This window comes from Helianthus annuus, chromosome 13, assembly GCF_002127325.2.
Source record: "Helianthus annuus cultivar XRQ/B chromosome 13, HanXRQr2.0-SUNRISE, whole genome shotgun sequence".
Taxonomy (NCBI): domain Eukaryota; kingdom Viridiplantae; phylum Streptophyta; class Magnoliopsida; order Asterales; family Asteraceae; genus Helianthus; species Helianthus annuus.
In genome coordinates, this window is record NC_035445.2 from 85,381,423 (window position 1) to 85,407,370 (window position 25,948).

Here is a 25,948-nt window from a genome sequence, read left to right on the forward strand (position 1 = left end):
CTATTGCGTTTTAGGAAAACAATTTTTTATGTATTTTTTGGTCCAATGCGTTTTAGAAAAACACATTTTGAAGTGTTTTTAGTCCATTGTGTTTTAGGTAAAACACATTTTTAGTGTTTTTAATCTATTGCATTTTAGTAAAAACACTTTCTTTTGTGTTTTTTGTTTATTGCGTTTCAGGAAAAACACATAAAAATGCGTTTTTTGGTCTATTGCGTTTTAGAAAAACTCATTTTGAAGTGTTTTTAGCCTATTGCGTTTTAGGTAAAACACTTTTTTATTAGTTTTTAGTATATTGCATTTTAGAAAAAAACACTTACTTTTGTGTTTTTAGTCCATTGCGTTTTAGAAAAAAATATTTTTTTGTTTTTTTTGTCCATTTCGTTTTACGCATTTGGGTTATCGAAAACTTTTATTTCAAAAGTATAACAAGAGTGTACTTGTTTTAAAGATAAAAAAAAACTTGTTTTAAAGATAAAAAAACGTTCGTTTCATGGTGCAATTTTTATAAAAAAAATAATGTCGTATGAAAAAGCTATTAACGTTTTAAAAACAAGGAGAACTGGAGAAAAGAGAAACAATTGATTTGAATGGACTAGAACACCCTTAGAATAACCCATGTGTCTTTTTTTTGTTCAAGATTATTTCCTATCTTCTTACATAAAACGTACTTTCTATTATATTGTGACCTTAGTTATTATTAAATTATTTTATAAGAAGATGATTAATCACTCGGATGCCAATGAAAAAATTAAAGGGTCGTTTGGCAACATCTGAATGGTTTAAGTGGTGAACCAGTAAGAGGTCTGAACCATTAAGAGCCTATATAATGCTAACCGTTCAGAGGCAAATGTTTGACCAATTTAGATTAGAGGTCTTAACCATTCAGACTCTGTATAAATTTTAACCATTCAGATGCAAATGTCTGAAACATCTGCTCGTGAAACAAACAGTCTGAACCATTAAGTGCTGAACCAGTAAAAATTCTAAACCATTAAGAGCCTCATTAAGAGGTAAACAAAGAGCCCCTAATTATTGATTAATAGCATATGTTAAATGGGTTGAGATCCTGTACAAACAGTGCTAATTATAAGAACCGTAAGAACAGATCTGAACCATTGTTAATTTAAATCAAGGGTTGATATTGATTATAAATAAAACTCTTATAATTAAAAATTACTACTAACAAATTAGGGGTAATTTTGTAAAATTGCTAGTCATTTGACCATTTTCTATTAAATACAAATTCCACCAAGGTTTTTTAAACTAAAATAACTTTTATATACTTCATTATTTTTTTTAAAAATATATACCATAAAATCAAGTATTTTTTTATCTTTAATATGAGTACCATATTGCTATACCTTTTTGTATTTATAAAAGTGTTTTTTAAAAAAAGTTAACAAAAGGTGTTTTATATTTGTGCTAATAAGGTGCTGATTATGTGTTAATTACAAAATAATACAAACAAACACCAAAAGTAGATATAATCAGCACATCTGGTGTGCTGATAATGGAGAACGATTGAAGATGTTGTGCTAATGTCGTTTATGTTGATAATGGAGAACGATTCGAGGACGATGTGCTGATAATGAAGAACGATTAATGATGTTGTGCTAATTATATAGTGTTGTGCTGATTATATTTTTTGTAATTATTTTTAATTAGTTATAAATAAATATGGTCAAAAAGTCTAAATTACCCCTAAACTAATTTTTTATTGATGGACACTTGTCAATTATGTATTGGTTCTTATGGTTCTTACAAACTTAAGTGTTTGTATTTGATCCCATTCCTATGTTAAATTATCTAATAACAAAGAATTAGTTTTTTTTTAGAACACGAATAAAGAATTAGTCAATATCTAGAATAGTAAATATAGTTGATTCGGCATGTTTAATATTTAAACCGTTTGTTTTTTTATACTTAGTTGATATTTAAAAGCAAGTTCTGGTTGTGAAGAAAATGTACTCTAGCTACTAATAGCACAACTCTTCATATAAACTTCAAAACATTATTGATAGTACCGATATTAATATTATCGAAATTGTTATTGATATTTGTTTTTATGGTTTTCAATTGTCGTAAAAAACGTACCACCATTCTCAAGGCCATATCACAAATTTAATTTTTAGGTCTACTCATTTGGTTGCTAAATCAAGTATCGGTACTAGATCCATAATATAGTGAACCACTCCCAACTGAATTCCCGTCGCAATGCGCGGGGGAATTTACCTATATATATACACAAGAATTTAAAGTTTTGATGAATAGTGTTTTTAATTTTTAGTAATATTTTATATGCTATTTAATTTTGTTAATTTTGAAAAAAAATCTGAATCCCCGTCTTTGTTTGTTTGTTTGTTTTTTTTTAAACATTTTGCGGGCATTTGATCAGTATCGATACGGTTCGTTACAGCAGTGGTACAATACATGTACTAGGTATAGAAATCAACACGTATTTTACATCGACTGAAAACGATAAAAATGAACACTGGTAGAGCGACATTGATGTTGTTCGAACGGCATCGATTGGTTCAGATTGTCACGGTACATGTAGCAATATTCATTTATCATCACATACGAAGTTGTATAAATGAATAATTCTCAAAACCGGAAACCATAAAAAAGAGTATCGGTATTGATGTTGTACGGTACGGTATTGTATGATAGCGATACGATGCCAATTTATCGAAAGAAACAGTAAAAATAAATGTTGGTAGCGAACCAATATTGTTCGTTTGGTTTTGTTTCGGTTCACTTTGGTAGCGATACGATACCAATGTTGTTCAGTTTGACACGGTATGGTAGCGATACGGTGTCAGTTTATCGAAAATAAAAACAATATTTATTTTTATTGTTTTTGCTTTTGATAAACTAACAACATATCACTACCATACCGTCCATACCCTACCGAACAACATTGGTACTAATACATGTATTCATTTTAATACACTCTGTATGTGATGTGATGATAAACGAATATCACTACCTATATCGTGACGATTTGAACTGATCGTACCGTTCGAACACCATCGGCTCCGATATCAGTGATCATTTTTATCGTTTTTGATCGACATGTTATTTTTACTGTAATGAACGAAACCGATACCGATCAAATATATTAGAAAGAAACCGAAGATGACACTACTCGCATATAATTCATGTGTTGCACCGTGTAAAACACCTTGCAGAAAGTAGTCTCTCGCTCTACCACACCGGCGAAACCAAAACCCAATCCGTACCAAGAGAAACCTGAAAACCCTAGGTCACGGAAAACCGTCGCAAAATCGCAAATGAAGAAAGCCGGAGCCGAGAAGAAGCGGGCCCGGCGATCCTCCGCCGCCGTAAAAACTGCTGCCGGTCGAGATCCGGCCACCGATACTCCGCCTAGGGTAATACCTTTTCAAATTTCAGATCCTATTATATACGATTCACATTATTCTATAGTTATTTGTGTTTATCGGCTTTTGTTAGATCTGTATGGAAAAGTTCACATTAATTTTTACGGTTACGTGTTCGTGATTGGAAGCGTTACGTTGCGATCATGATTTGGTGATTTGTACTTGATATAGTACGTATAGGTGTGATTTTGATGCAATTTATGCACTGTGATTAGTTTGTGTTTTGTAAACCGCTTGTTTGCTTTTAGATTGTTGAGAAAATGTGTGTTAATTGTATGAAAGTTTGCAAACTTAGGATGTATGTTTTGCTTAGGGTTTTAAGAATTGTTATTGCTTATTTGTTTTGTTTGTAAAATTTTGTGACTCAGTTTCTAATTTTTTTCTAAATGTAAAGTTTGATACAATTTTTAATGTTATGTGACTTTTCATGGTTTTAGGAGTTGTTGATTGCAACATAGCAGGCGGATCCTGCATATGTTTCGCTGTAGTTTTACGTTAAGTGGTTAATTTTGTAGGATTAAAATTGTTGTTTGTTTCACTATTGTAGAGTGCATCATATGTGTGTAGGTTTGGGAATTGGGATAGAATCGATGAATTGAAAAGGAGAAAGTGATCAAAGTTAGGTCTGAAGTCTCTGTAATCTGTGGCCATCTGGAAAGTTGCTACGTTTTGTTTTATTTATACATTTATTGTTTCTAAGTGTGTAAGTTGGGTAGCATTTGGAATACCCTTAATTAGGGAGACGTTTTTATGCTATATGTGATGTAGATTATGTGTTGTTGGGCATATCATACGGAGATAGACGGTAGGTGCTTGTGTGAGTCCACTTTCTTTCATTTCATCATACACAAGGGTTCTTTCTTGGTGTATTTATGTTCTTTCGGAGAGTACAGATATACTTGGTCTAAGGGTAGGATTCTCTTAACAGCAGAAGGGAAAGGGACTCGGGGAGACTTCCTTTTAGTTGCATAGTTTTTAGACTTCATAATTTCAAATATTGTGTCATACTATACGTTTTTCTTGTGCTGTAGTTATTGTATGTTCATTTTATTACGCACATTGTTGGGATAAATGGAAATTAATCAATTGCAGAAGTGGCACTAAAACTGTTTATTTCGGACGTGTCTGTTATCAGTCTTTTAGTCAGTATTAATATCTGTTTGTTAGTTATCTGTATTCTTCTTGATCGCCTAGAAATTTGTCGTTACTAGTAGTACTCTCATAATTCTTTTTTCGCGGGCATTATAAGGTTGCACATTTGATCTGAAAACGAAATATGTTACTGCATTGGTCTTTAGACTTCACTTTTTCATATCAACTGTCTGATTAACTTTACTTTATTTCTTCTTTGAATCCAGAAACAAGGGAACAAGAAAGACGTATTCCAATTATTTGCTGAGAAAGTGAGAGATCATAAAGACTTGGTCTCCAGGTGGGCCGTGTTACAGGAAACCCGTGTTGAGTACTTTAGGGGAAAGGATTTTGTTTCGTTTTTGAAAAATCATCCAGAGCTCAAAGACATCTTAGAATCAGATAGGCATCTAGAAGTAGATGATATTGTCAATGTACTGCTGAGCAAGAACCTTCTAGTTCGTTGTGACCGCGTGGTGAAAACAGTACGTCCTGGAAAAAGAAAATTGTCAACATGGCCAGCTCATTTAGAAATATTTCCTGTAAGTTTATTTTATTTTATTTTTGTCTTATTTTGGTTCAAAACTATCTTGAATTAACTCGCTGTGTTTGCTCTCATTGTATTGCTCACATAAAAGTTAAAGTCATATAGTGCAATTTGTATGCATTTTTACATTTTTATGATGAATATATCATTGACAAATAGGGCTGCAAACGAACCGAACGATTCGTTTGTTAAGAAATATACGTGTTTACGAACTGTTCATTACACTTACCGAACGAGATTTCATGTTCGTGTTGGTTTGTTAAGGAAATGAACTTGTTCGTGTTCATTTGTTTTAATTTTAGGCAACACATGTTTATGAACACAAATGGAAACAAACGATCACAAAGAAGCATTCATGAACAGTATATAATATATTGACACTTATTAAGTATTTATTTGTCGGAATTTTGAAGTATTTAAATAAAATATAAAAGCTAAAAACACTAATGAACTATCGAACACAATCGAATGTTAAGGAACACATTACCGAACTTTTTTGAACATAAATGAACGAATGCGGCCTCTGTTCATGTTCGTTCATTTTACTAAACGAACAAAATTTCTTGTTCATGTTCGTTTGTCTAATAAATGAACGAACACAAACAAACTTCCCGCCAAACGGTTCTGTTTGCTGAACGTTTGGTTTATATGTGGCCCTACAGACAAATGAACTGGTTTTGAGGTCTATTTTTTGTTGTATGTTGTCTACAGGAGCAGGAGTTTTCTGATAATGATGCATTTTTTGCATGGACTTTTGTGAACAAGCGGCCACTATGGCAAACACTTTTATCATTATCTTGGCCTGTTTTGACTCTTGCAATCTGCTTGTTCCCTGTGTATCCTCACCAGGCGAAACTTCTCATACTCTACTCGTGTGCTGGGGTACTTCTCCTTATTCTTTGCCTGCTTTTGGGTAAGTTTATTATACTGTTATCCATATTTATTCTAATTGTACTGTTAGTGTGGAATTGTTACTGTTTTATACTATTAGATTTTAGAGTAAAGTACATGGATGGTCCCAGTGTTTTACCAAAATATTGGATTTGGTCCCTAGCTTTTCAAAAGTACAAAGATGGTTCCTGTGATTTGCACTTTGTAACGCGTTTAGTCCCCGGCTTTTTTCAAAAGTACATTGATGGTCCCTGTGGTTTGTACTTTGTAACGCATTTAGTCTGTAACCTAGACATGCTAAAACCTTTAGATTTGTTAGCTGTGGTTAAATGCGTTACAAAGTGCAAACCATAGGGACCATCCGTGTACTTTTGGAAAGCTAGGGACCAAATCCAAATCACAGGGACCATCCGTGTACTTCACTCTAGATTTTAATTGCTTTGTAACTATAGTGCTAGCCGTACATGCAATGAAGTTGTGTATGCCTGTGATTAGCTTAGGTTAATGCCATCTTTATTCTTTAACGATGTTTGGACTTTGGAAGTATTATCGTCATCATCATACTCGGTAAATCCCACCAATAGCCAAGCTAAGGTAGGGTCTGAGAGGAGGGTAAGATGTAGACAGCCTTACCTCTACCCCGTAGGAATAGAGAGGCTGCTTCCAGTGAGACTCCCGGCTCCATAGTAGTTTTGCATCAAGCCTTGGACATAAGGCGCATAACTCTCGGCAAAAAGGCCAATTAGTGCATTTTGGAAGTACTATCTTAGTTACTTGTTTTAAAAGGTTAACTTATCGGTTACATGAATGGTTGATGGATATATATGGCCGGAGGCCTGGAGTAATTTGTAATGGGCTTATACCAATCAACTTCCCCTGTTTATGAATTATGAACCATCTTTTATACAATTTTTGTGAATATATAAAGTTAATTTTGGCAGTGAGAGCCCTGATATTTGGTGCATCATGGATTTTACTTGGGAAACGTATCTGGATTTTCCCAAACATACTTGCTGAAGAAGCAACACTCAGAGAACTTTTCCGTTTTTGGCCCCAAAAAGACGAGGAGGAGAAACCCAAGTTAACAGCAAGGTTGTTTTATGCAATTGTGGCTGTTTTAGCCATACTACTTTTGAGGCATCATGCTCCTGATGAGGCTGCTAGGGCCAGGTAATTATCAATTTAAGAAGCAATAAATATTTGCAACCTTGGTTTTAAGAAGTGCATATCACGCATTTTAAAACCAGGATTGCAACAATTTCTTTCTTAGAAGTTCTCATTTTAAAAATTTCCTAATTGTCATTACATGAAAGTTTATGGATTGATTTAAATATCCTTATACTAAAAACAGCATCTGTGTGTCGAATTCTGCAAAACTGATTTCACTGCTTTTTCTAAATAGACAATTACATTGGTTGGGATTGAAATGTAGGGGTGCTAAACGGGTTGTGTTCGCGGTTCAACCCGACCCGAACCGGAACATTATAGACGAATCCGAACACGACCTGAACCCGAAAATTGTTTCATACATATGAACCCGAACACGACGGAACATTAAACAGGTCAACCCGCCAACTTGACCGGGTTGACACTAACTGGACCTGTTTAGCTAAATGTGTCGTGTTTGGTTCGTGCCAGAAATTCACAATCCTATTGAAATGGGCCACCTTGGGCAGGGTTAACCCTCAAACAACTGTCATATCTTTAAAATATTTAACGCTTAGGTACCGTATGACTACAGATCATCTGATTTCTTAGAAGAATGGTTTAGGGCGACTGTAAACATTAAAAATATGCTTTGGGTGACTGTCAACCCGTTTGGCCCATGTTTTTTAGCCCACTAGGATTTCATTCATAAGTTCTTGGGTCAAATTTGTCAGATTTAGTATCAAATAAACTGATCCACTCTAATGTTCTGAATCTCGAGCATGAGTTAATCATAAATTATCTACATGTGTTGCTATTTATGTCATGCAGGTATCAGAAGCGGGTTTCCAACATTATAGACGATGTTCTTGAGTGGGACCCACGGTTGGCTTTGTCGGGCATGATGGATAGCATGCAGTCAGAAGTTAACGGTACTGAAACTAACAACAATGTTACTGATGGCGGAGGCAGTGAAAAGGCAGCGTCCCCTGACTATGTGGAACATGAGCATGATGAAAGTACAGAAGACAAAGATCTGTACGATGAAAAAATATAGGAAAATGTAAACAGATTAAAAGGTATTAAAAAGGGAATATTATTATGTATTTGCTTTTATATTGTTTTGAGTGTTAGAATCTGTGATTGAACTTTGAAAATAAATCTAAGTGGCTAGAGAAAGATAGCACCACTTGGTCTTGCAGTTGAAGGGTTTTGTAGCTTGTGCTTCTATCATTTTAACTAACCTCAGGGGTGGTAAAACTAGAGAATGACTCGAAATGTTTTTAGTAGAGAATCTATTTTGAATTTTACAAATTTTATTTTAAATCTGTTTGTAAAAACGAAAGTGTTAGCTCTTGTATCTGTGTAAACATTGGACAAACTTCATATTGGTTTGTGAATGTAAAAGATGCAAGAATTGTTTGACCTCAAATGCTACCAGCATGTTTTGGTCGAAGGTTTAATTCAACTGCAAATTTAGAGGCTGTTTTGCAACTTCTGAGAGATCTGAACCATTAAGAGCCAGTATAATGTTAACCATTTAGAGGCAAACGTCTAACCAATTCAGATTAGAGGTCTTGGGGCATGTTTGGCTAAGCTTTTTGAAACAACTTATTGACTTATTAGCTTTTTGGAAAAGTTGAGTGACTTATTTACTTATGGCTTTTTCCCCTCACATACACCTTTGTTGCCAAACATCATTTTGAAGCTTATGACTTTTCAAAAAGCCAATAAGTCAATAAGTTGTTTCAAAAAGCTTAGCCAAACATGCCCTTAATCATTCAGACTTGCTATAATGCTTAACCATTCAGAGGCAAATGTCTGAACCATTCAAACATCTACTCACGAAACAAACAGTCTGAATCATTAAGTGCTAAACCAGTAAGAGGTCTGAACCACTGAGAGCCCCATTAAGAGGTAAACAAACAACCCCTTAGTCGATTTATTTTTATCTATCAATATTCCTTTTGATGTGTAAATCAGTGTATGGATTTATCATTTTTCTCCTTGAATTAAACAGATTTATTACTTTGCTCCTAATTTTATTATGGTTGCAAATAATAATAAAGAAAAAGGTAGAACTATTTCAACCTGTTTTAAAAATTAATTTGAACTAGTTAAATTTTCGTCCGCGCGCTGCGGCGGGGACCTAATGATTGCAAACGCGTGTCAATAACGGCAAGCAGATACCGAATATTAAAACATAAATAAAAAAGTCGTGAAAAAGATAGTCAATCCGTCCTAAAAAAGCGATTTTAAATAACCTAATATATAATAATAGGACCCACACGTCCTACACGTTGGAAATTCGGTTGTTTTCAGTTCAGTTATTACGGTGCTAACACGTTAAAATATGGATGAGCTCGGTACCTGTAACGGCACCGAAAGTGCCCGATCCGGAAAATCATCGAAATTAGGTACCGGTACCGAAAATGCTCGGTACAATACGGTATGGTATTTGAAGGTAAAAATCAATAAATATAGGTATGGTGCTAGACCGGTGTCGAACCGAAAGTAACGATTCTGAAAACGCCAAAAGGTGGGTACCAAATTGGTACCGAAAATGATTTGGTATAGTAGATTTGGTACCGATACGATACCGGTTTGATTACAGGATTTGATACGATTTACTCATAAATAATCTAAATATCCAAGTTAATTTTACATGCTACAATTCATTTATTATGTAAAAAGACAAAAAATAAAGCAAAATAAGTTGTGTATATAAAACCTCATTCAAACGAAATATAGTTTCCTTACTGTGTGTATGAAAAGTAATCTAAACTGTGCAATTACTTGCATTGGTACGTTGCTACAGGATTTGATAAGCTCGGTACCAACCGGTACCGAAAATACCTTTTCCGAAATCCCCCAAAATGGGTACCGTTATCGAATATACCTGGTACAGTACGGCTTGATACGGTCGGTACTGGTACGGCACCGGTATATGAGGGTAAAAGCCGATGAATACTGGTGCCGAACGGATACCGTAAATACACCCAGTTTGATAAATTTGATACCGATACTATACTATTCATTTACTTTTCATTCAATGCTCTTTAATATATAGGGTAATTTTAATATTTATTTATGTTTACTGTTCATTTGATTGAGAAATTAATATATAGGGTAATTGTATCTCACCTCTAACTAGTTAAACTTGAAAGGTAATGATAAATCTAAAACTAGTTGAATAAAAACACATACCTCTAACGAGTTAAATTAGAAAGGTAACAATAAATCTAAAGGTACTTGAATAAAAACACACAGACGAATCTATGGCTGACATTGTTTCATGTATCATGTTACTTTAAGTTATTTCCTCTTTATTAATCAGTGTTGTAAGAATAGCTAGGAGCTAGTCGGGCGGTGGGGTACCGACTAGCGATTAATCAGAATTAATAGTGATTAATCGGAATTAATCGGATTGAGACTTTTATATGTAATTTTTAGTTACATATTATGTAGTTTTTTAAAGTAGACATGTTTTAACCACTCATTAACCCGTTTTTTAAAGTAACTGGAAGGAATTTATATGGTTTGGTCAAAATTTGGCCGGCATCTAACCAATATTTGGTCAGAATAGGACCGCCATTGACTGTCTAGCTATTAATTGGTGAATCGACGATTAGTGATTAATCGGCGACTAATCAGAAACTAATCGGAATTTTTAAAACCATGCTATTAATTAACACAATTTATTCCCGTCACAATTTTACTGATCAACTTTTAAGGGTTTTCATTGGTATATCACTCCACCAATCTAATTGTTTTTTGTCCATCAACTCTTTCTCTCTGTGTGTTGTCTCTTTCTTTCTTTTTTTATTAACTGAAAATTTAGATTATTGACGAACTACTGTAGTATCATTGTGCCACCAGCAGAACCACCCAATCATATCCATCTCCACTAGTCTATAATGTCTATACACTAATTCAGGAGGAAACCCAATAAATCAGAGAAAACCCCTTGCAAGAATCAAACTCAGAACCTCATAATTTCTAAACCTTATCCCACCTCTAAAATGTCACGATATAATACCATTTACTTGTTTCTTATCTCTGTCTTTCATCCTCTCTTTATCTCAAGATGTTAGGGTGATAATTTCAATTTAATTAATAGTATTAAAAGAAGCAACTTTAATTTCTGTAGTTCTGTTACTTTTTTTTTTCTTAAAAAACGTTAAATTTACATTTTCTGTACATCTTATATACATTTTCTTTCCATGCTAAAACTTTAAATGCTACAATAATAATATAGATATATTATAATTTATATAAAATGGGTTTTTTTGGAAATAATTGATCGAGGTTCACTTTACAAAATGCGTACGTGATTTAACGTTTTTACGTATATTTTTTGTTTGATTTAACGATCTCACCGCAACACACAGAGTCCAAAATACTAGTTATTAATAAAGGAAAAGTATCTTACACAAGTAAAATTATAAATGTGACTTTCCTATCATGACTGAATATTTACCATGCAACAAAGCAAACATTTTTTTTCAGTATCGGTACCGGTACCGGTACCATATCGGTTCGGTACTCTCTTCATCCCTAAGCATAACACACGCTTTTGAGTACTACTATGAGGGTGTTTGGGATTCCTTCTCTTTTCTTCTTTAACTTCTCCTTTTCAACTTTTTTGAGAAGTCACAAAAACTAACTTCTTCTTTTCAACTTCTCAACACATAAAAACCAATGTTTTAAAAACCGGTTTTTAAATCGTACCGAGTTAGGCTTAGAACTGGTTTAATCGGCTTGTACCAGGCGGTTCAACCGAATTGACTAATTAACCCTATAAATCCATAAAATACAATTTTAACTCAAAAAATTATCCAAAACTACATCATTTCATAATAAAAATATTACAAAAGTTACTCCACAATCAAAAAAATAATCCAAAAATTCACTATCGGTACCTTTTTAGGCGGTAGGTTTTACTAAGAAGGTAAATCGTCACCTTTTTTAAACCGGTATAACCCAATTTAACGGCGGTACAACTTCTTTGCCCTTCTCTCAGTTTACCGGTATGTTTCGTGCTGGCCAAACTTTCGACATCCGGTTTAACCGATTCAACCGGCCGGTTTAAACCGGTTTTTAAAACATTGATAAAAACTCCTTTTCAACTTGTTATCCAAACACTATAAAAGCAACTTATTAACTTTTACAAGTCAATAAGTTAAAAGCAAACTTATTAACTTTTATAAATTAAAACCTAACCCAAACACCCTCTGTAATTTCATATCAGGTAAATTTCCCCCAAAACTTTTGTGAAATAAGAGCCTTGGGCCCTTGGTCATAAGTCTATAACTAAGGGGTCTTAAAAGTCAAAATTTGTTGTTCCAATTCCAAACAAAACATCCCCACAAGTGAAAGTGAAAGTGAGCCGGCGGCGATGAGAAGCAAGCCGAACATACTGGTGACCGGTACACCGGGGACAGGGAAGACTACGACGTCGTCTGCGTTGGCAGAGGCAACTCACCTGCGACATATTAACATCGGAGACCTTGTTAAGGATAAAAAGTTGCACGATGGTTGGGACGACCACCTCCAATGTTACATCATCAACGAAGATCTCGTAATAATTCTCTCTTCACTCGTTTGTTTAATTTGTTATGACTTACTCATGACTTGTTTTTTTTTTTTTTTTTAACCATTTGATTACTGGTATTCTACATGTTTGGGGATTAGGTTTGATTGAATATGTGACATTTTAGTTACTTAATTTAACATATATTAACAAATTCGTTTGATGGGTTTTTTCTAATGTATATAACCTACTTATGTGTATGTAAGAAGCACACAATTTAAAAATATGAACCATTGATGAGTTTTTTTTAGTCTTTTGCAGTGTTGTAAAAATCGCGACTAGTCTGTGATTAATCGCTAGTCGGCCAGTAACCGAGTAATTTTTCGTTAATCAGTCCATTAATCGCTAGTCCGACCTAGTCGGACCAGCCAAAAATTTGTGATCCCGGCCAGATTACGGCAAAAAACCTGTATATTCCGGCCAGTTTCCAACTAAACCATGTGAATTCCAACAATTAATCTTGTATACTTAAAAATTATGAGTTGAGTAAGAGTTAAAACCTATGCAGTTAATATCCCGATATATCAACTTATATATCAGTGATATATCGGTTATCAGTCCCCTGCCGAGATAGCGGTACAAAATATTGGTCAGAATATCAGTACCGATAATATCAACGATATTGTCCTATATTTGACCGATATAGGACCGATATTTGATCGATAAATCACCGATTTTCCCGATATCAATATCATTCTTCTTATTTCTACCATTCATTTTTCTTCTTATTGCTGTTGTTAGTGTTTTAAGTCTTAATTGTTAGTTGTTACTGTTAAATGTTAGTGTTTTAAGTCTTAGTCAGTTCTTACTTGTTACAATTGTTAGTGTTAAATTGCTATATATTTAAAATTATCATGATATTAAAATTACCGATATCTCAAATATCGGTCCTTGACCGATATCCGATATTTTACCGCATTAACTACTTAGGTTAAAACCTAGCTACTTAAAATATTTACCTAAAAATGTGTATATGTACACATAAAACTGAAAATTACATATAAAAAAACCGATCCGATTAATCCCAAGTAATCCCGAGTAGTCGCTAGTCCCCACCTCACCGGCCGACTAGCGACTAGCGAGTTCTCCAACCTTGGTGTTTTGTAATAATTCTCACCCTATATATATATATTGTATATCATTTACAGGTTTGTGATGAACTTGAGGATATAATGGAAGAGGGAGGGATCATCGTGGACTATCACGGATGCGATTTCTTTCCAGAACGATGGTTTGACCGTGTGGTTGTGCTCCGAACAGAAACCTCCGTTCTTTATGACCGTTTGAGCAAACGGTGTGTTCTTTTCTTCATGCTAGTTCGCTTTATCTTGATTAAAGTCATGTTGTAATATGTGATTAAACCTGTTTGGTTTTGTAGGGGTTACGCGGGTGCAAAGCTTACCAACAATATTGAATGCGAGATCTTTCAAGAGCTGCTGGAGGAAGCGAAAGAGAGTTACAAAGAGGAGATCGTTCTGGCGATGAAAAGCGACACTGTTGAGGACATGAATAGGAACGTAAGCGAGATAACCGAGTGGGTTTCGAGCTGGAGCTCCACCACCTGATCCGTTTAACGGGTAGAGGTACTTTTGTGGAGTATACAGTATGTGACTTTTTCTTCCGGACACATATTTCTTTTTGTGAAATTTAGGGGCTTTCTTATCATATTGTGTTGAAATATGTCTTGTTTAAAGATGTTTTTATTAGTAAAATTGTTGAGTGATCGACATCCTTATTATTCGATCATTTTCAACCTTATACAGTTCTTATTCTATGTTGAAATATGTCGTGTTCGAAGATGTTTTTAGTAATATATCACTACAGTTTTTTTCTTTAAGCAAAGTTAAATGATGTTTATGCAACGAATTAGGTTTTATCACCATTTTAAATTTTAATCAGGGCCGTTCCAACGTTTTTGCAAACCCTAAGCGGACTACGAAATGGAGGCCCTTTTGCAAAACATATAGAGATTAATAGAAAAATTAGCTGTTAAAGTTAACCTACGTTTAGTAATTAGCCCTAATTTTGCCCATAAATTCTCCTCCAATCCTGACAGACCCGACGCCATGAGTGATTACTGTTAGTGATAGCCGATAACCTAGAAAATCGAACGAGCAGGTTGCAATAGGAGGTAAGAACGATGACTGCGACTCAATTTTAGGGATTTTTGGTGCTGATTCACGGAATTCGGATGAGGTCGAGTGGTATATGGTTGCAACAGACTGCAGTTATGTCTGTGGTTTAATTTCGAAACTGGGTCTTGAATGTGGACCTTTTTTTCCTAAACAATTTTTATCTGTATAGCTTTATTAAAAAAATATGGTTTAGTTTTGCTTTTTATTTGAGCCTAATACACATACAATATATAAAACTTTACTAAAAATTGGAGGCCTTTGATTTTGGGTGGCCCTAGACCCGTGCCTAGATTGGTAAGCCTAACGGGCCGGCCCTGATTTTAATCTTATCAAATTTTCGGTTCCAGTTCAACTCGTTTTGTACAGTTGCACAACTTTTGCTGTACACACGGCTGAGTGGAACTGCATTACGCTGCTGATACTGAAAGGTGGTTTGATCTCTACACGAGTAGCATTCCCCTGCAACACCAATTCAGGTATCTTTTGACCATCAATGGACCTGGGTTGGGTTCCATTGCAGCTAGTGCAGTCACGAACATGGACCCGTTGGTCCTCAGAACAACCGTAATTAGCAACGTGGGTTACATCATTCCTTCAGGCTGTTCTCAATGTTCTTTTTCTCCAACAACGTTCGCTTTGGGTTGTTCTTAGATATCTGTTCACACAGACAAAAAAATAGATGTATAAAAAGCGTTCTTGTAAACACAAAATGTAATTACAGAAAATGACATGAAATCATGAAACTTAATCTGTAAAAAGCATGTCATAGCAATCTTTATATTCGTAAATCTGATGGAAAAAAGTAACCAACTTAAAAAATAAAACCTTAAGAAACGTAATCTAAGGTAATCTTTAATGTTGTCAAAAGTGAAAAAAAAAAAAAGGAAGTTAAAACGGCTAAATGTCTATGGGTAGATGTCAAATGCTAGTTGAATGGAGATGGAGAGGGTTGGTTATATATTGAATTTCATTGCAAACGGTGTCATGGATCATAATTTAGCATATAACACAGTTAAATCAACTTGTATAAATATTCATATTATTCTTGTAATTTATCAATTAAAATTGATAGTATATTTAATAATCTTTCTCCACATATAATAGTAAATAGAATATAGATAGAACCCATAGGACTCTGGATAACTAGGGGAAATGTATTCAAATAACCTCATAGAGTTATTTTTCTTAATATTAGAACATGTGTTATGGGGTTTAATTGGGCGTCATTGGTGTCATATCACCCCTGATTGGCACGCAAACATCTTTACAGGGTGGGAGCATGGTGGAACCGCTGTCGTGAACAAGGAGAAAAAGAGACGCCACATTGTACGAGAAAGCGTGAAGGAGGCGCTAGGGGCATGGTATTGGTAACCACAACAGTGGCACATGATTCAAAGACGAAAAATGATGGTTGCTTACATGACGTCTATGTGGCTCCACTTTTCTTCCTAGCTGTAACAGGTTATTGATCAACTTGTGTGGTGAATTGAGGTATTTTTCGTTTGTTACATGTAAAACCAGGAATCAAATAGTATAAGACTATGTGTTATAGGACGTTTTATTTGGGCTCTACTTTTCTTCCCAATGGAGCCCAAGTAAAACACTATAACACATAGTCTTATACTATTTGATTCCTGGTTTTACATGCAACATACGAAAAATACCTCAATTCACTACACAAGTTGATTATAACCCGTTACAAAAACTATAAGAGTCTTCACTGATCACTAATTAGAGACCGAACCCGTTATTAACCAAACCGGTTTTTTTTTCGTGGCCTACATTTTGTTTGAACGGCAAATTTGAATCACTAACGGACCACTGAAGTATCATCGTTCCACCAGCAAAACCACCCGATCATATCCATCACCACAAAACAATAATGCCTATAAACTAATTCAGAAGGTAAACTAATAAATCTGAGAAAACCCTTAGGAATCAAACTCAGAACCAGAATCAAACCAAAGACCTACTACTGATCAGTGATCACTAAACCATATCCCACATCCCAAAACACCCTACCGTTGACATACATCAAAATGCCATAATAAACCCATGGTTCACTTGGTGAAGCTCTTCCAGTTTCCATCCATGGCCACTTATTATCATTGCTTAACCTCAATCTCATTACAACATTCTTCTTCCTCACTATCAGTCTCTAAATCCAAATCCAATCCCACATATCCCTTAATTTACAGAACCAAATTATCTTCTTCGTCTTCCTCTTTTATCCAATGCCCCCAAAACCCTGCAACTAAACCACAGATCTTCACCGTTTCAGCACTTGTTGAAGGTGAACAGCAACAGTATTATTCTTCTGGAAATGGGTACAGCTTGCAAGAGGATTCTAATTTCAGGAACTCTTTTAAACCCTATGAACTCTACGTCTGTAATCTCCCCAGAAGCTGTGACATCCCCGAGCTCCATAATAAGTTCAAAACCTATGGTACAGTTCAGTCTGTTGAGGTACTCAGTTGGTCAATTGTTGTTTCTTCAGTTTTTATAAGATGCTCACCAAGTGTTCGATGAAATGCCCCAACCAGACATAATGTGGTTTTTATTAAAACTAAATTATCTTTGATGCAGTTCTTGTTGTAGATTAATACTGATCAACTTTAAAGTGACTCCAATTTTTTCCTAAATTAAAAGGGATAACCTAAAATTATAAAAGAGTGGTTGCCTGGTTGGTTCTCTATGTGTTCGATGAAATTCCTCAACCAGACATGTTATGAATTTTGTTGGAGGAAGACTATACCTGCTCTGGCCTATATAAATACCCTTTTAGTTTTGATCTCATTCCAAGTTTCAAACACTAGTTCTCAAGTACCGAATTGCAGTTATCGTAACGGTGTTTTTTAGCTCAAACCGTCAACGAATATTCTCGTTGTGGGTTAATACTGATTAACTTTCAAGTGATCCCATGTTTTCCGGAACTTGACAGAATTGTATTATATTGTTGCTAAATTACTAGTAATAATAACTTCATATCTTTATTTAATAGGAAGTAGGAAGGTAATAGGTTTGACTTCTGAATGTGCGAGTCAGTCTTCTTGGGTGTATTTTTTCGGGTTTTCACCGAGTTAATGATATTTAGGCTATACTTGACATCATTGTTATTACTCTTTTGCTCATAGTATAGTTTTAAGGAAAAATTACAAGTTTTGTCCTTTATCTTTATACCACTTTTCAGGCGGTGTCCTTTTTAACGAATGATGACAGGCGGTGTCCTTTACTAGGTATTTTGTTGCAAGCTTAGTCCTTTACACCCAACCCAGTTAAAAAACTCTGTTAATTGTTGGGTGTAAAGGACTAAACTTGCAACAAAATACCTAGGTAAAGGACTAAACTTGCAACAAAATACCTAGTAAAGGACACCGTCTGTCAACAATTAACAGGGTTTTTTAACTGGGTTGGGTGTAAAGGACTAAACTTGCAACAAAATACCTAGTAAAGGACACCGCCTGTCAACATTCGTTAAAAAGGACACCGCCTGAAAAGTGGTATAAAGATAAAGGACAAAACTTGTAATTTTTCCTAGTTTTAATACGTCGTTTCGTGAATTATTTAAGGTCCCCAGAAACGCAGAGACTGGGATAAGCCGGGGTTGCGGGTACGTGACCATGAGCTCACTCGAAGAAGCCAAAGCTGCAATCGCTGCTCTAGATGGTTCCGTAAGTTTTAGAAATCTTTATATTACACCATAGATTTATCAACTGCATTGTTATTCAGCTCTATAATATATAACCTAAAATCGGTTATTCTTAAAAGGATGTTGGTGGGCGAGAGATGCGAGTCAGGTTGTCAGTTGACATGAATAGTAAACGGGGAAGCACGATATCTAGTTCCCAACCTCAGAAGAATTTGGTATCTGAGTCACTGATATCAAGTTCCCGACCTCAAAAGAATTTGGTATTTGAGTCGCCTTTCAAAATGTACGTTGGTAATCTTGCGTGGAGTGTTAAACCAGAGGATTTGAGAAATCACTTTAGCCAGTTTGGTAATGTGATTAGCACAAAGGTTTTGCATGATCGTAAAGGCGGAAAGAATCGCGTATACGGGTTTCTTTCATTCTCAACATCTGCAGAACTTGAAGCTGCTATGTCTTTAGATGACACAGTTTAGTCTACTTTCCCTTTATTTTTTTAGAGTAACATGTCATTTACGTCTCTGAGGTTTGGCCAGTTTTGCGACTTTCGTCCAAAGGTTTTTTTTTTCCACATCTGGATCCAAAAGGTTTGAAATCTTGCCGTTTCCATCCAACTCATTAACTCCATCCATTTTTTCCATTAAGTGAGGGGCATTTTCGTCTTTTTAGACACTTTTGTGATGATTAAGGGTTCTGGTGGGGAGAAAGTTAAGAGAGGTGGGTCTTTATTTCTTATAGTGTTTTTTATTTTAATAAAATGTCTAAAAAGACAGAAATGCCCCTCATTCAACGGAGAAAAAGGGATGAAGTTAACAAGTTGGATGGAAATGGCAAGATTTCAAACCTTTTGGATCTAGATGCGGAAAAACAAACCTTTTGACGAAAGTCACAAAAGTAGCCAAACCTCTGGGACGAAAATGACAGTTTACTCTTTTTGTTTTGCTTTACATGTTTCCCACTTCATTAAACATATTCAATTACTTTTTTTCTCTCTGTATCTTTTGCAGGAATTTTATGGTAGAACAATAAAGCTTCGAGAAGTTGTAAAATGGCCCGAGCCAGAGCCTTGAGTGGAGTTTCATGAATATAAAAGGGCGTGACATCATAGAGATACCATACAAGTATTGATCTTCTTTTGTTCAGATGTATCATGTTGCAAAATCACATAGGTTTGACAAAAAAATGTTTACAAGCCTGTATGTTTTACATCAATATATGACTTGATAAACATACTATTAGATGATATTTTAATTATTAGAGAAATAGATAGATAATATTGTGTTATCATAGAATTTTGAGAGTGAATTTCAGAGAGAAGAAACTGGTCAAATTTCAATGCCACTTTCTTATCCCACAGGTGATTAAGTATGGTGCTTAACAACTAATCGTAAATTAGTTAACCTTTTAACCTTTAATTTACAGAACACACCTTTAACTATCAACATTGACTATTTAGCTGTTGTTCTAATTGAAATGTAGCAGTATTTTCCCCTTCACGACCTGCCTATTTGATGTAGCGTGTGTTATGATAACGAAGAGCCAAACACGTTGATTCTGCGAATACCCGTGTTGATCTTTCTCAACCCCCAAAATTCAACCCAAAGGCACAAAATTTGAAGTGAAATTTGAGTAAATTCGAAATTCAAGTCTCATCTTTCAAGTTACAAGAGAAAGATATAAGTAAGAACAGAAATTCGAAATGGGCCCCAAAAAGGCCATGGGCCAAATACAAGCCCAAAAACAAAATGCCCAAAACACTTCAAAAAACATAAAAACGTAAATAACTAATAGAAATAAGCGTTTTTTGGCCCGGACGATGACCCAAACCGTCGTAGGTAGTTTGCAACAAGATGGAGTTCGTTCTCACGATCGTTTCGCCTGGTCGCACGCCCAAAACGGACCCCCGTAGCCCAAGTTAGAGTCATTTTAGTGAAACCCCTTTTGTTACAAGATCTTGGGCCTCCAAATACAAGATGACCCGCTCCTCCACACTTGGACCCACATCACTATCCCAATTTTCCGAGTGTACCTTTGCAATAGCATGTATAGAATGTTGTGGCTCATGTTCATAGAATGGTTCTGTTGCTGTTGTTATGGTATCAATTGATACCTGCTGGTTCTGTGACCCAGTTGAAGTCAGATTGGATACCTGTTGAAGCCTAGTTAAAGAATACGCGTACCTTAAAGTTCTTGGCGTAAACATATTAATTGGGCATCTTATATCGAGTTTCAATCCAATACTTACAACATACTCTTCACAAATTGTGACGACCTTATTGAATAAGACATCAAATGGTAGACAATAATATTTGAGTGAAGCTGTTTGGAGTCTTCTAGCAGCGAATTTGTGAACCACCCGTGATAGCCCTTACATACTCGGTCCATGATCATTTTGTGATCGTCGCTCCCCTTGTCTTCATGTAGGTTTTTATTATTTTCGTTTTTGCGCTTGTTTTGTTAAGAAATAATGTATATGGAGCCATCAAACAATTAACTAGAACCCGTTATCCAACTGACCCAACCCGCCCGTTCGTCAACCCCTCTGGTAATACCAATCCAAATAACAGCAAAAACAAGTTAACACCACAAAGTTTCCCCATTCATGAAGAGTAAGGGATGGAAAGCATAATATTTTAACAAACCGAACCGAAAAAACCAAGGAAGAGTATTACATCAAATGTAAAGATCTAAATCCTTTCCCGGTTCCTCAAATACCGATGACAAAAAAAAAAAAAAAAAAAAACCAAATTTGGTCAGTCTTTTATTATAGGTTTCACAGAAGCTGTCAATCTGCATTTTAAGTTCAGGGTATATTTCAGTAACACCAATGAGCAAGTTCGTTATAAAGCTTCATTAGCAATAAACTAATGACAGAACACTCATCTATCATAGTTACCAAGAAACTGCACCTGCCAGAAGTTTATCTTCTTTTGTTAATCCCTTGCAACACTTAATACTCGATTCTTGAATGATTTGAAGCCTCGCAGGATCAGAACGCTTTCCACATTATCGCAATCACAAGTTTCTAAATTTCAAATACAGCCAGAATTCCAAATTTCGGTTCTGCGAAACGTACCCCCTTCAAACCTTTTCTCTTCTAGATCCAAATTTTGCATTCGCTCGACCCTTTTTAACTAAATACTCTTGTAAATCAACACCTGCGTCTATTATTCTCGTATAAGGCGCTATTTCAACCTTCAATACTTCCTCTAGTCTCCCAATTTCCACCTCACAAATCCTACTAATTACATCCATCCAAGTATCAACATGCGGAGCTTCTCCACTTTTCAACATACCCTCCAAAACCGAACACGCTGCATCAACCTTCCCAACACCACATAACCCGTTGACCAACACATGCCAAACCGACACATGAGGAGAAAACCCTTTCGACACCATTAAATCCAAATAACTTTTAGCCTCATCATACAAACCCTGACTGCATAAACCACCGACTAGAGTCTGATACGACACCAAATTCGGCAAACAACCATTCGCATCCATGTCTTCAAGAACCTTACACGCATCATGTGCGCGATTTTCCCTACAGAAACCTAAGATAACCGTATTGTAATGCACAATATCCGGGTCACACCCTTTGACTTTCATCCGACATAACACCTTATACGCCTCCCGAAACTTCTTCTTCCTACACAAACTATTCAACACTGTTGTGTAAATCAACCCATCCGGTACAAACCCTTTGTTCAACATATCCTCCAACAACTCCACAGCCCGATTCACCTGACTCTTCCTACACAAACCCTGCATCAGAATCCGATACGACTCCACATTCGGCATTACATCTCTCTTAGACATTTCACCAAACAGCTGGTACGCAACACTAAGATCACCATTCAAACAAAACGCCCGCATCAAAACATTATACGATTCGACATTCGGACACACACCATACCGATTCACCGACTTAAACAAGTCAAACGCAGGCCGAAGATACTGCCTTTCCGACACCAAAATCTCAAGAATCACATTCAATTGCTTTGGCCGTGGCTTGACGTCAAACTCGAGCATTGTGTAGAACGTTTTGAGGGCTTTTTCGGGCGAATTGGCTTCGCCGTAGATGCGAATAATGTGGGTGAAGAGGGAGGGGGTGAGGGTGTAGCGGCGATCATGTTTTAACGAAGAGAGAAGGGAATTCATGAGGGAGAAATGGCGGGAATGGGCGAGTTTGAGGATGAGGGTTTGAATGGTGGAGTAGGAATGGTGGAAATTGGGGTGGGTTTTGGAAGATAAGTGGAAGATTTCATAGGCTACAAGTGGGTCTGATTGAGAAGCAATGAGTTTGTGGATTCGTGATGGGGATGGAAGAGTGGTGGGTTGTTGATGATTGTGGGTTGAGAAGAAGCGTATGGGTTTTGGAATTAGGGTTTTGATGGTGAAATGAGAAGGGATCATTTGGAAATTTGATTGTTGGATTATGGAAATTGAATGACGACGACGTTAGAGATTGAATTCCAGAGAAGATAGCTACGACGTCGGAGCCTCAAGTATTATTCTTCACTCACTGACTCGCTTCAGTTAGTTGGAGAGGGGGTTACTTATCACTTTATTATTATTATTTTTTTTTTGAAGGGTGTAATTCACAACAGACGGTTAATACACACCAACAAGACGCAGGCCTGCCCCATTTCTGTCCCAAGGACTATGTTGTCTTAACGGGGCCCACGCCTCGGTAGAAATGGGACATAGCTTTCCCCGAGAAAATTTCCGACCCCCTGCCACTTGACAGGAGTTGCACCCTCCACACGAATCGACCGCCTGTTGTGACAGAGCAGCCCACTGGAGTAAATGCGCCGTAATAGAAAACTCGGGTTCCATCAGGCTTGAACCGTAGTCCTTGCCATCCTTGGGTTGGGATAACCCCAATGCCTCACCTTTTGATGGAGGTGGGGATCGAACCTAAGACCACTCGCATGGCCCAAGTCCTTTCCACCACTCCACCAAAGGATCATTGGCATCACTTCATTTTGTTATGGTACGTTAGAATAATGATGCTCGTTATAACAACAGAAAAAGGAAAAAATAAAATAAGATTGTGATATAATAAAAAAAATATCAACATGTGATCTACATTGATTGAAAACAATTGTTTGATAAGAATCTGTTTGTCAGGATACCACCATGATACTGGCATGCACTCATATATAAAAAAACAAAATGTATACTCTATTTTGAATGCAACTATGTTTTCAACAAAATTTGCAACGAAATGCCTGAAAAATTAAGTAAAGTTACGAATTTAGTTTTCTTTTTAAGTTAACAAACGCGAGTTATTGGAGAAAAATTATATAGCATAAATAAAAAACAATAAAAAAGAAGTTGACATGTGGCAACTTCTTAATGGGCCAAACACTATTCATTAGTTTGATACCGACTTTTGGCATTTTCTGTACCAGGCTGGTACCTGTTTTTACCTTCAGGTTCCGATACCGAACAGGACCGTACTGGTATTTTTTATACCAGTACTGGTTCGGTAACGGTTGACACCAAGCTTATTCCAACTCGTGATACCAAGAAAATCATTAAAGTTAAGAAAAAGAGAAAATTTCACTTTTTATTCTTTATGTTTGCACTGAATTTTGAAACATGCCCTTTAAAACTTTTAGTTTCAATTTATGTCCAAAACACACATGTTTTGTATCACTTTATGTCCTTTACACTAAACTGAGTTAATTTACTCAGTTAGGTTTATTTAATGCAAGGGTATAATTGTTATTTGAAGTTTATACTTTATTCATCGCCCCTATTTAACCCCTGTATGCATCTTCTTCCTCAATCAGTTTAGGGTTTCATAAACTCTCTTTATCATCTGCGTTGATAATGGTGTTTTGTGGGTGTGGAAAGGAAGCAGCGATTCGAACATCAAAAACCTCCAAAAATCCAGGCCGTAAGTTCTATGGATGCCACGACAAGGTAAGTGTTCAAAAATTTGGTTTTTTTTATGTACTGAACTTGTAAGAACAAGCATGAAGATAAGTGGGTTTTTTTTGTTTCATTTCTTTGTTTCAGAATAGAAAATGTGGGTTTTTTATGTGGATTGAACCACCAAAAATGTGTCAAACTTGCATGGATATCATACCCGATTTGTTGAAGTTCAAGAACGAATATGAAGAAGAAAGAAGAAGACTAGAAGAAAAAGCAAGAAGTTGGAAGAAATACCTGATTTGCAGCTGGGTCTTCTTTTGTGTCTATGTTTTTGTATTCCGTCAATGAAATCAACTGTTGTAGCTATAATGTACTGACTTTTGTTTAGTAATGGAAGTGTAATGACTTTTGTTTAGTAATGGCAATGTAATGAAATGGTCTTGTAGATTATGTTGCGGCTGATTGTTGTCTGTTGTAATGTAGATTATGAAATGGTTTTGGCCAAATGCACAATATGCACAATGGCCAAAAGCACAAACTATTGTAGCTAATGACCTGTACGATACCAATATGAAAACAAAACGACCAAATGCACAAACTGCTGTAGCTAATGACCTGCACAATGGCCAAATGCACAAACCGTTGAAGCTAATGACTTGTACGATACCAATATGAAAACAAAACAACCAAAATGATCAAAACCCTTAACATAAGCAATACCAAAATGGCCATTTAAGGCTGATAATACATAAGTGTCAGTTCCATGTTCAAATTCTTCACAAAAACAGGTTCCATGGTTATAAACATAACTGCATACATACTACTAATACATAAATGTCTCCTACACCTTATTGCCTTGACAAGTTCTACTGTTATGACCTATCCCCTTACACTTTCGACAAGCCTTCTGCTTTTGGACATCCTTCTTCCCTTTCAGACCTTCGCTACTTCCAGCATAATGCTTTTTCCCTTTTTGCCCTTTTGTTGATCCAACACCAAGTTTACTGGACTTAGCACTAGTTTGCTGAGTTGGGACAGCCTCTGACCTACCATTACAGGACCTGCTGTTGTGCACTGTATTACCACACTTGCCACAAGTACCTGATGTACCAACCTTCCTTAGTCTCCGACCCTCTGTGATGTCCTCTAACTCTGAGGTTGTTTTCCTCCTTGCTTTTTTTGGCCACCCAACAGACTTATGGTAATATGGTGGTGTGATTGTTGTTGGCAGTAGAGATCTTGGCCACATTGACTTACCATTAATTGGATACACCTTGAATGTGTAAACTTGCTTCCACCTATCCATCCTGTAAACATGATGGACAAAGCTTTCTGGTAAGCCCACTTGCCCATGTGAAGCTCTGTTCCAGATGGCTGCCACATCATGTCTGCAAGGTATGCCATTGAGTTCCCATCTTCTGCAACTTCATGTCTTCTGTTCCATGTTCACCACATACTGATTAACACCACCAGTTACTTGATAGTGCCCTTCACCATTCCAAATTATAGTGTAGGTGTCAATGTAGTGTTTAATACATATCACAAATCAAATAACATGTTATTTATAAC

General features: G+C 36.0%; 5 protein-coding genes across 5 annotated transcripts; 3 read left to right on the forward strand and 2 right to left on the reverse strand.

Annotated features, from left to right (window-relative positions):
• The first annotated feature begins 3,154 nt into the window (after positions 1-3,154).
• Positions 3,155-8,326, forward strand: LOC110898442 (translocation protein SEC62). The gene is made up of 5 exons (XM_022145228.2): positions 3,155-3,395; positions 4,763-5,077; positions 5,794-5,995; positions 6,915-7,143; positions 7,951-8,326. Exons 1-5 carry the CDS (start codon positions 3,297-3,299, stop codon positions 8,174-8,176), a joined length of 1,071 nt encoding a protein of 356 aa, XP_022000920.1. The 5' UTR covers positions 3,155-3,296; the 3' UTR covers positions 8,177-8,326.
• Positions 8,327-12,432: 4,106 nt separating this feature from the next.
• On the forward strand, positions 12,433-14,549 carry LOC110901179 (adenylate kinase isoenzyme 6 homolog). The gene is made up of 3 exons (XM_022148023.2): positions 12,433-12,700; positions 13,861-14,006; positions 14,091-14,549. Exons 1-3 carry the CDS (start codon positions 12,518-12,520, stop codon positions 14,275-14,277), a joined length of 516 nt encoding a protein of 171 aa, XP_022003715.2. The 5' UTR covers positions 12,433-12,517; the 3' UTR covers positions 14,278-14,549.
• A 2,267-nt stretch (positions 14,550-16,816) lies between these two features.
• LOC110898443 (28 kDa ribonucleoprotein, chloroplastic) lies at positions 16,817-19,777 on the forward strand. Its single transcript, XM_022145229.2, has 4 exons — positions 16,817-17,313; positions 18,417-18,518; positions 18,616-18,963; positions 19,501-19,777. Exons 1-4 carry the CDS (start codon positions 16,903-16,905, stop codon positions 19,561-19,563), a joined length of 924 nt encoding a protein of 307 aa, XP_022000921.1. The 5' UTR covers positions 16,817-16,902; the 3' UTR covers positions 19,564-19,777.
• A 1,296-nt stretch (positions 19,778-21,073) lies between these two features.
• Positions 21,074-23,040, reverse strand: LOC110898444 (pentatricopeptide repeat-containing protein At4g01400, mitochondrial). Its single transcript, XM_022145230.2, has one exon. It carries the CDS (start codon positions 22,907-22,909, stop codon positions 21,575-21,577), a length of 1,335 nt encoding a protein of 444 aa, XP_022000922.1. The 5' UTR covers positions 22,910-23,040; the 3' UTR covers positions 21,074-21,574.
• A 2,180-nt stretch (positions 23,041-25,220) lies between these two features.
• LOC110901180 lies at positions 25,221-25,685 on the reverse strand. The gene has a single exon (XM_022148024.1). It carries the CDS (start codon positions 25,683-25,685, stop codon positions 25,221-25,223), a length of 465 nt encoding a protein of 154 aa, XP_022003716.1.
• Between the last annotated feature and the right edge of the window lie 263 nt (positions 25,686-25,948).

What these genes read in the sequence shown, in the direction of transcription:
- LOC110901180 (XM_022148024.1), bottom strand. Translation starts at nt 25,685, where the DNA reads ATGGATAGGTGGAAGCAAGTTTACACATTCAAGGTGTATCCAATTAAT.
- LOC110898443 (XM_022145229.2), top strand. Translation starts at nt 16,903, where the DNA reads ATGGTTCACTTGGTGAAGCTCTTCCAGTTTCCATCCATGGCCACTTAT. An exon ending in GTACAGTTCAGTCTGTTGAG is followed by an intron (nt 17,314 to 18,416) that starts GTACTCAGTTGG and finishes GAATTATTTAAG; the next exon opens with GTCCCCAGAAACGCAGAGAC. An exon ending in CTATGTCTTTAGATGACACA is followed by an intron (nt 18,964 to 19,500) that starts GTTTAGTCTACT and finishes TATCTTTTGCAG; the next exon opens with GAATTTTATGGTAGAACAAT.
- LOC110898444 (XM_022145230.2), bottom strand. Translation starts at nt 22,909, where the DNA reads ATGATCCCTTCTCATTTCACCATCAAAACCCTAATTCCAAAACCCATA.
- LOC110901179 (XM_022148023.2), top strand. Translation starts at nt 12,518, where the DNA reads ATGAGAAGCAAGCCGAACATACTGGTGACCGGTACACCGGGGACAGGG. An exon ending in ACATCATCAACGAAGATCTC is followed by an intron (nt 12,701 to 13,860) that starts GTAATAATTCTC and finishes TATCATTTACAG; the next exon opens with GTTTGTGATGAACTTGAGGA. An exon ending in TATGACCGTTTGAGCAAACG is followed by an intron (nt 14,007 to 14,090) that starts GTGTGTTCTTTT and finishes TTGGTTTTGTAG; the next exon opens with GGGTTACGCGGGTGCAAAGC.
- LOC110898442 (XM_022145228.2), top strand. Translation starts at nt 3,297, where the DNA reads ATGAAGAAAGCCGGAGCCGAGAAGAAGCGGGCCCGGCGATCCTCCGCC. An exon ending in CCACCGATACTCCGCCTAGG is followed by an intron (nt 3,396 to 4,762) that starts GTAATACCTTTT and finishes CTTTGAATCCAG; the next exon opens with AAACAAGGGAACAAGAAAGA. An exon ending in GATGAGGCTGCTAGGGCCAG is followed by an intron (nt 7,144 to 7,950) that starts GTAATTATCAAT and finishes TATGTCATGCAG; the next exon opens with GTATCAGAAGCGGGTTTCCA.